General features: G+C 28.4%; 1 protein-coding gene across 1 annotated transcript in view; it reads left to right on the top strand.

Moving 5' to 3' along the window:
* Positions 1-10,307, top strand: part of LOC126902078 (uncharacterized) — a 63,781-nt gene that overhangs the window by 48,884 nt on the left and 4,590 nt on the right. The window contains exons 5-9 of the mRNA XM_050679099.1: positions 1,576-1,941; positions 2,229-2,704; positions 4,194-4,730; positions 5,135-5,185; positions 8,086-8,203. Of these exons, the coding sequence (XP_050535056.1) occupies positions 1,576-1,941; positions 2,229-2,704; positions 4,194-4,730; positions 5,135-5,185; positions 8,086-8,203 (1,548 nt within the window). The remainder of the gene's footprint in view (positions 1-1,575; positions 1,942-2,228; positions 2,705-4,193; positions 4,731-5,134; positions 5,186-8,085; positions 8,204-10,307) is intronic.

Below are 10,307 nucleotides of genomic sequence, written 5' to 3'. Positions count from 1 at the left end.
TTTTTTTTTTTATGTCTGTTGCCACTTTTTCTCAGCTCTCACTGGACCGATTTCTTTCAAAAATACGTCAAAAGATCACAAATCGTATCTAGTTGAAGACATTACCCTTAAAAATTGAAAAAAATTCCCTCGTTCCCTGCAAATGGGGGAAATATCCAAAAAAATTACAAATTTAGAAATCGCTAATTTTCAAAATTTTTAGATTTATTACCAAACAATTCAAATAGAAAATAATTTAAATCGAAAAATTTATTTTTAAAAACCTGTTGAAATATTAGATATATTAGTCTAATATGCCTATTATCAGTAAACCGCTTATAAAGTATAAAAATGGTATTGTAAAGTAATACTTTGGCTAAAGATTATGAAACTCACTATTATTGCACTTATTCTACTACTAATTGTTGGCATATAACTTGCACTGATAAGATTAACTTCGGACTAGAGATAATTATCCGTCTAAATGAAGCACACAACTGTTTATCATCAATATATGAAGATTATGTTTTAATGGAAAGTTTATTAAAAAACTTCTAATATATTTTTTTTAAAAATTTCAAGTTATTCCATTTAACCTTTAGAATTTTCTTTTAATCAAAACTCTGATATGGAATATTTAAAATATTTTACCAATAAAAACCATTAATTGACATAAATATGTGGTACAATATAATTTTTGTTGGTTATTATAAAGAAAAATTGACAGAAGAAACTGATCTTGACTATAAGAATAGTTATAATGATTGGACAGTACACTATCGATACCATTTTGTAGTATTAATATTATGGAACCAGACATATGCTTTATCATGCCTGTTTTACTCCGTCACTCAATGTCAGACTAAAAATTCTCATCTAAAAATTCAGCTGTCAATTTCAATTTGAACTATAATAGTGTTGTAGTGCTTTAGTGTTGTTTTAACAATAATGTTATCTAAATCAAAACTCGTTTTATAGATGACGTCTTTTAACTTGTAATTATATCAAAGACTGATGCCAGATTATAAAAAATGTTTTATATTTTGTTGACGTTGCAGAAAATCAACGAACACACCACCTGCCTTAGGGAAAACTTACTCATTCTACATTAGCAGAGGTAATGAATTTTGACTGGTGTTATTGGAAGGTCCTTGGCTAATGTAATTACATTTAATGAAAACCCTACTCTTTTTCTTATTCCTTCCGTTTCGTACAAATTTAAATGTGACCTAATGAGCCATCTAATACCGTTAAATTTAATATTAAAAGATACACTGTATGGTAACGCCATTATACTATGGTTTGACTTAATGGTGATGTTTATACGCGAATACATTAAAAATTATATTAATTACAAGTTAAGATTATGTTTATTATGAATGTGCTGGGTTACTCATTAAGAAGTTTAGCCTAAATAATTATAGCCTGATTTATTTAAAAGTTTCTGCATTATTTTGAGGTTGTTGACTTTGTGACATCTATTGTGAACATCTAGTGTACAATAATAAGATAAACTCATATAAAAACAATAAAATATGATTTGTTTAAAAATTATCTTATAACTTGAACTAATTGTTTAATTTAATTTGTTTTTAGCTACCATCGGTCCCTTTGCGGTGGGCACCGTATTGGCTTGGACATCACCAGTATTACCAATTTTAGAATCAGAAAATTCTCCAAAATTCACTATTACTACAGAAGAAGGCTCCTGGGTAGGTTCGTTGATCGCTATTGGTGCCATTATTGGATCTATACCGGCCGGGAAGAGTGCTGATATATTCGGCAGACGACCAACTATTGCTGCTTTAGCCATACCTTTCATCATCAGCTGGACAATGATATATTTTGCCACTACTGTTATGGAACTATACATAGCTAGACTGATAGCTGGTGCCGTTATTGGCGGAGTCACAGCAACTGTGCCCATGTACATCGGAGAGATCGCTGAAAGTTCTATAAGAGGTAAGTATTTATTTGTATGAACTAAAAAACATAATTATAGTTAACGTAAAAATTTTAAATTGATAAATAGGTTATATTTCCTACGCAATGAATACAATGAAATGTGTACTAATTATAGTCATTTTTTTATTTTAAACAGAATTTCATAGCATTTTTTTTTTCAAATTTATTGAAAAATTGTACATGTATAACTTATTTATTGAAATAATTTCTTAAAATCATATTATCTGTATTACTTAAAAAACGTGTAGATACTATTAATGTGATTATTATAATAATACTTTTAGGCGAACTTGGTTCTTATATTCAAGTCAAAGTGACATTGGGTATTTTGTATGTTTACTGTATTGGGCCATTTGTAACCTACGAAGAGTTATCAATTTTATGTGGCATTATACCAGTAATTATGTTTATTTTGGTACTTTTACTCGCTCCTGAAACACCTACATATCTGTTGAGGAATGGAAGAAGGAAAGAAGCCGAACATTCTTTATTACTATTGCGAGGACCTGAGTATGACATTACTGGAGAAATAGAAGAATTGCAACAACAACTTGATGAAGATCAAAAACGAAGTAGCAAATTAAAAGACTTGATATCATCAAGAGCCACAGTACGGGCATCAATTGCCGTCATGGGCTTGCTCAGTTTCTTATCTTTCTCGGGTATTAACGTTCTCATCTTCTATTCTGAATCGATCTTCAAACGTACGAATAGTTCTATATCTCCAGAATTGAGTACCATAATTATTGGATTACTTCAAGTAAGTAATCAACATTCAAATTATTTTAACAGACCGACAAATATTTAAATAAAATGATATTCAAATCTATATTTTTTACTTGCAGGTAGTATTTACATTTGCGTCTGCGTTGCTAGTAGACAAAACTGGCCGTCGTATCTTACTGTTAATATCTGACTCTGTAATGGCCGTTTGTCTAGGATGCCTTGGTTTCTTTTTCTGGCTTAAAGAACATGACGTAGACGTAATTGCTTTTACCTTAGTGCCATTAATCAGTTTGGGTTTGTATATAAGTACTTTTTCATTGGGTTTTGGCCCTATTCCTGGTGTCATGATGGGTGAGCTTTTCAGTCCTGATGTAAAAGGTTTAGCATTAGGTATTGTGTGTGTAATTGCATCACTCTTGGAGTTTGTTGTGGTTAAGATTTATAGAAATCTTTTAGACTGGTTCGATTATGGAATTACTTTTTGGATTTTCGCCGGTTTTTGTGTGTTGGGAACCCTATTCGTATGGTTCTTAGTACCCGAAACCAAAAATNCGCAAATGGCTACCATATTGAAAAATATACTATTTTTGTATGATAATTATGGGTTTTGTATTTTATTTTAATAGAAGTTGATGTTGCTTTTGCAATTATCCATCAATTTTTTAAAATTAAACACTATCTACAGATTTGCATCGAAGCGTTTCTTATGATAGTGATTTTAATCACTGTCAGATTAAATCTATACTGGACCCTACTATGCAATGTCTCTACTATGCCGCGACCCCACTGTGCTACCGTTTTTTATTTTAAACAGAATATCATAGCATTTTTTTTTTCAAATTTATTGAAAAATTGTACATGTATAACTTATTTATTGAAATAATTTCTTAAAATCATATTATCTGTATTACTTAAAAAACGTGTAGATACTATTAATGTGATTATTATAATAATACTTTTAGGCGAACTTGGTTCTTATATTCAAGTCAAAGTGACATTGGGTATTTTGTATGTTTACTGTATTGGGCCATTTGTAACCTACGAAGAGTTATCAATTTTATGTGGCATTATACCAGTAATTATGTTTATTTTGGTACTTTTACTCGCTCCTGAAACACCTACATATCTGTTGAGGAATGGAAGAAGGAAAGAAGCCGAACATTCTTTATTACTATTGCGAGGACCTGAGTATGACATTACTGGAGAAATAGAAGAATTGCAACAACAACTTGATGAAGATCAAAAACGAAGTAGCAAATTAAAAGACTTGATATCATCAAGAGCCACAGTACGGGCATCAATTGCCGTCATGGGCTTGCTCAGTTTCTTATCTTTCTCGGGTATTAACGTTCTCATCTTCTATTCTGAATCGATCTTCAAACGTACGAATAGTTCTATATCTCCAGAATTGAGTACCATAATTATTGGATTACTTCAAGTAAGTAATCAACATTCAAATTATTTTAACAGACCGACAAATATTTAAATAAAATGATATTCAAATCTATATTTTTTACTTGCAGGTAGTATTTACATTTGCGTCTGCGTTGCTAGTAGACAAAACTGGCCGTCGTATCTTACTGTTAATATCTGACTCTGTAATGGCCGTTTGTCTAGGATGCCTTGGTTTCTTTTTCTGGCTTAAAGAACATGACGTAGACGTAATTGCTTTTACCTTAGTGCCATTAATCAGTTTGGGTTTGTATATAAGTACTTTTTCATTGGGTTTTGGCCCTATTCCTGGTGTCATGATGGGTGAGCTTTTCAGTCCTGATGTAAAAGGTTTAGCATTAGGTATTGTGTGTGTAATTGCATCACTCTTGGAGTTTGTTGTGGTTAAGATTTATAGAAATCTTTTAGACTGGTTCGATTATGGAATTACTTTTTGGATTTTCGCCGGTTTTTGTGTGTTGGGAACCCTATTCGTATGGTTCTTAGTACCCGAAACCAAAAATAAAACTTTACAGGAAATCCAAAACGAGCTTAACGGTATAAAAAAGCCAAAACATCGTAACCATTCATATCCAATGGAATCATTTACTGGAAAGAACGCTAGCATTGTATAATAAAACGACATTTGTTTTATCATTGACAATAAGGTGGTCTCATGTATTTTTTAACCCACGGTTTAAGAACAAGAAAAAAGGTTAACATGTATATAGATAAATGTATTTATTTGATTTAAAAACTTAATTTATTATTATTATTTTTTATTAAAATTAATGAAATATTCCACTGAAATTTTTACATAAAAACTATGTATATATAGATTTATTTTTATAGAATTTCTATTTTTTCACAAATTTTTTTTTATATTTTGCATTCCATGACTAGTTAAGTATAACAAGTTATTCTTTTTTTAATTTATTTACGAATAATGAATGTACTTGGTTAAGTTAAAGCTCATATGACAGTAATAATAATTGTTCTAATTATAAATTGTACAAAAATTATTCTATTTTAGGGCGTAAAAGTTTTAATTAATGGTGCTTGGCTTTTAGCCAATGTAATGTTTGTAAATTTAAGTCAATTTATACATTTTACATGTAATTAAGTTTAAATTTTTTACAAAAAGTTACCCAGTAGAACAGATAAAAATTATTTTGTCATATAGATATTTATGAATTTTTTAATTTATGTAAACAAATAAAATATTGTTAGCTACAAAAAACAATAATTTTTCTAAATTAATTAAAAATTGTCTAGTTTGCCTTAACTTCATACTACAATGATAATATTATTAATTTACGTTCTTTACGTTATAATTTTTATGTTTGATTTTTATCTATTTTTCATTGTTAAATGTAAAATATTTAATAGTTGTTTTAATTTTAATAATTATTTTCAAATTTTTGAATAAATTTTCTCATTATACATATTTGTAATATTTATTTTCCAAAAAAATTCATGTATTATTCTTCAATAATTACTTTTTTAAAATGCGGTGTATTCTATATGATATTCTTTTGAAAAGTTTAATAGGTATTAAATATAATGTACATTATGCTCAATATAATAAGTTATACTGTTAAATTTGTTATTATATAACAAACTAGTGTAAAATATAATTATTAGAATATCTAATTTTAATATTGGTAAGTAACAATTATATCATAATAAATTATTTTAAAATATTTTAATTGTTTGTTAAGATATATTTATGTAGACATATATGTTATAAATTTGAATAAGTATATTAGACGTTAAGTCTTACTGAAATAAGTTGCAATGTAATAAATATATGAATTTTATTAATTTAACGTAGGATATTACAATTTAGTTATAATGTTTAAAACTGTTTTTATATAAAAAATTATTAAAGTATTAAAACGTCTGTTTTTACTTGTAGCTAACACACATATCATATCTCTTATTCCAGGTAGTTCGAGAGAATTATATATTAGTAAGCATTTCAAAAATGGACTCAAACATTTTAAGCATGAAAGATAATTTCTTTAAAGTTAGGTATTCACATTAAAAATAGATTGTATCTTTTGAGTGTTTGATGCCGTGTATTTTCTTAAAACGAATTAGCACCAAAAATATATATTAGTTTATTAACTTTTACGCCTATCAAATAGTAACAACTACAAAATTTTATAATATATTAGCTCATGCAGTTAAATGAAATGATAATTTAATCTCATACTAGTACTTAAAAGTCATAAAATTGAAATTATTGTATAACACAACGGTTGGAAACGTTGAAATTTAGAAAAATATAACATTTTGTTTATCACTTAGCCACAATAAAATATTTTTCCCGTTTAATGAATTTACATTATCATAAATGCATTTACGTACAAAGCAAAGTTTTATAATAGCTATTAGATGATCCAGTGGGTTTTACATAATAAGTACAATGCTTTACTTATACACATCTGTCGAGTATTTAACGATAATTTATTAGTTTAAATAACTTGATGTAATATCATTTTACTTAATATGGTTTACATAAACCAACGTTGAATAAGAAAAATTAGTTGCCATTTAATTTTATTCGCAAAAATGATCATATAAATCAGCTTGAAAAATTATTTTTCGGAATGAATCTTTTGTTTTTTATTTACGGTTTTTGGATAATCTTATTACACAACGTTTTTATTTGTGCCAGTTTAGCCTCCTTCTTTAATTTTTTTTTATCCTTCACCATACTTCCTGTTTACAAATACAATAAATCGGTGAGCTTTCCAACATTATATTGTACACTTCCTAATGTATTAGTAGTCACAGTCACATTACTACATCACGTGATTTTTGTAGAAGGTGAAATTTATTAGTGAGGACATTGTTGAAGAAAAAAATTACTAATTGAGAATTCATCTGTGAACTTTGTATTGATAAGAAAATTGTATTATTACTGATAAACTACAGATTATATCTTGATTATAGGTCATTAATGTAGTGTTTTGTAAAAAAAACTCTCAGTCTAAGTTAAAAAATTGAATTTTGCTGTCTCTGGAATTTTATGATTATATTTAATAACGTATAACAATCAAAATAAATAAGTTTTTTATAAAAACTTAAAAGTTTCCGAAATATTTACTATTTTTACTAAAACATCCAGGTAATTAACGGTATTTGGCCCACTGCGTTAGAAAAAAATTCGACCCGCGTCGCTGTTTACCGACCCAAGAAATAACTGGTTCAATATGCTGTAACAAAAGCCAGTCCGTCTCTAAGTGTACCTCTCACATTTTTTGTGAAAATTTTCTATTAATTTGTTTATATTATTTTTCTAATAAACGATTAAAAATTGAATATATTTAAGTTTGAATTTAAAAGTATTCAATCTAACATTTATTCGAAGGTGCATAGATAATTAAAACCCAGTAAATTATTTTCTACTAAAACAGAATTTTTCATTAGAAAATTTAAGTTATCACATGAGAAAATAAATGAGTGTATCACAAAAGCAAAATCCCAAATGTAAATAAATTACCATTGTAAGAGGGGCTTACACGTTATTCAGTTTTGAGTTGTACGCAAGATGAATATGGATAATGTAAACACCACAGGAGCGCGCACTAGGCGAAACACTGACTGGCTTTGGCGGTAACAACGGCCATAATATCATTTATATTATCAAATGAGTCGGTGTTTAACAGCTGCGTCTGCGGCACACATTGCGTTCACATTGTGCTCCCGATTCGTAGGGAATTTTTTATTCTATTTTCAATATGACATGTTCCTATGGTCGCTCATGATTTTTTTTACAAATATTTTTTTTTAACAGCCGCTACCCGTTCGTTAATGCAGTTGGTCATCGCGACCGATATTTGCGTTTAAACGTGGTTTTTTACTGGAATTATCGCCGTAAGCTCGTTGCGTTATTTGCAACTAGGCGACGAACATAATAATTTTTCATTTATTTCACCATTATCAACCATTTATTCATTTTTCGCGTGTGCTTGAAAAAAACAAAAAACCACCATGGATTTGTCGGTGTTCAGCAGTATGCTGTCCGTTCAAGGACCCAAACATACCCGGGCAGAAGGTAAAAAGCTTCGTCAGTACGCTGCTTCATTGGCCAGTAAGTACTCGATTTTAATACATATGGTTTATACCATTTTTTATACAAATTTTTAAATACCCTATTTAATTTTGTACGTTAACACCATATTGCACGTTTAGCTCTGGTATTTTTAAACTGACTCGCCATGTTAATTTTAACATCTTTATTTTCGTTATAAAAGCGAACACGTGTCTGTCACGGGACACATCGGTAGCGTCATTAGAGATTGCCATTATACATTAGGAAAATATTTCTTTAAGTGAAGAAATCAGCATTGGAAACATTAATTATTAATTTGTTTATTAGACCGTTTAAAAGATTGAAGTAATTTCGCTTTAGCTTATCGTTAAAATGTACAAAGTTTTTGAACTTGCATTGTATTATAACTTATGTGTATCAATAGTATTATGAGAACAAAAAATAATATTTTATTAATCGAAATATTTATTAGCTCCACGTGACTAGTGAAAATTAGAAGGTAAAATCTGATTGATCTCAACGTTTTTGTAGAATGTTCTATACTATCGAACTAAAAAATGGTTTAACGTGAATTATTCCTGAAATATAATACAATGTGAAATTTCTACCATAATGCACGAATATGGCTATATTTGTACACGAATAAAAATCCGAACAACGTTTATCACATTTTGTAAAAACTCCTTAATGTTACAACGGGAGATAACTATAGTGAACTTAAGTTTCAGTTATCTAACATTTGTAATAGTGATTATTGCAGCAGTTTTGCATACTCGGAACAATGCGTCATTCATGGAGAAGAAGTCAATTGGAGTAAAAAAAAATTAAATGAAACCTTTTTCTGAAGGTGGCTTTGAAATGACCTTCGAATTTTGTTTTTAAGATTTAGCGGTCTGAGCGTATGTGAAGCCTTGGACGGCCGCGTGTTTGCTTTTACAAATATATAGTGTTCATTTCCATTCAGTGTCGGTATCATTTAAATTTTTAAATGGAAATATGTACAAGCATTGTTTAATCCTTCATTAAAAATCGATAACGCTGTTATAACATAATGTTTATATAACTGTCGGATAGATAAATAAAATTTCAGTTGATTTATTGCTCATCAGGTTTTTATTTGACAATATTTGTGCCTTTTTCAAATCAATTGTATTTATTATTTGATTGAATACATTTAGAATTATTATTACATTTTTATGTAAAATGTTGAGTTTTTTTCTCTTTATTAAATGGCTCATTTGAAAACAATGCATAGTACACGATGATATAATTTGATGTGTAATATTTATTCGTAGAAGTATTGATGAAAGAATTGACAGGAAAAATATGAAAAATGTATTTTCCTTGGAAAAAAACACCCAACACCTTGGGCAAGTAATGCTTAACCATGTAAACAAAAAAGTTAGATCAAATCATAGTTGAGTAATATTTTTTATAAAGTTAATGTTACTTATGCATTTTTTGTTGAATCTTAAATATGCTTAACCATGTCAAGAACTTTGGTGATAATTCATTTCAGTTTTCTTAGTTGAAATAAAATAATGTACGCTATAATAATTACTATCAATAGTCGATCCTATAAAATTGCAGTTCTTATTAACCCAACCTATGAACCATTTGCTTGATTAAAAATTAATTAAATATATATTTGTATAGAAATAGTGATAATATCCTATAATCTTAAATTAAACTTAAGTACTTTATTCTGGGTTATAAAAACTTAAGGAACAAGTGAACTTATCAATACTGTCCTACATTTGAGAATTTGTACTCATATTTTGTTGTATATTAAGTATTTTATCTTATATTTATTTTATGATTGCCGTAGTTGTATAATGACGTTAAAATTTGAATGCGTGAATAGACAATGAGTTCACCGAGCTACACCACAAGTTGAAGTATCGTCTTGTTTTATTGAATTTGTTACATTAAGTAAAAATCACTGGTACACATTTTTATTACGATAAAACAAATATTTCGTTAACAATCAAATTTTAACACATAACAATGAATTTCTTGACATCAACAATACAGTTGTAAGATTAAATACGAAAAATTACAATTTCAAACCAAAAGTTAACTCCATTCGTTAATAAGTTGTAAAAAAGGTAGATTTATGATTGTATAATTATACAGAAACGAA

Source organism: Daktulosphaira vitifoliae, unplaced genomic scaffold, assembly GCF_025091365.1.
Source record: "Daktulosphaira vitifoliae isolate Bord-2020 unplaced genomic scaffold, ASM2509136v1 Scaffold_3, whole genome shotgun sequence".
NCBI lineage: Eukaryota > Metazoa > Arthropoda > Insecta > Hemiptera > Phylloxeridae > Daktulosphaira > Daktulosphaira vitifoliae.
The sequence above is the reverse complement of the archived record's forward strand: the minus strand, read 5'-3'. Positions and strand labels throughout refer to the sequence as shown.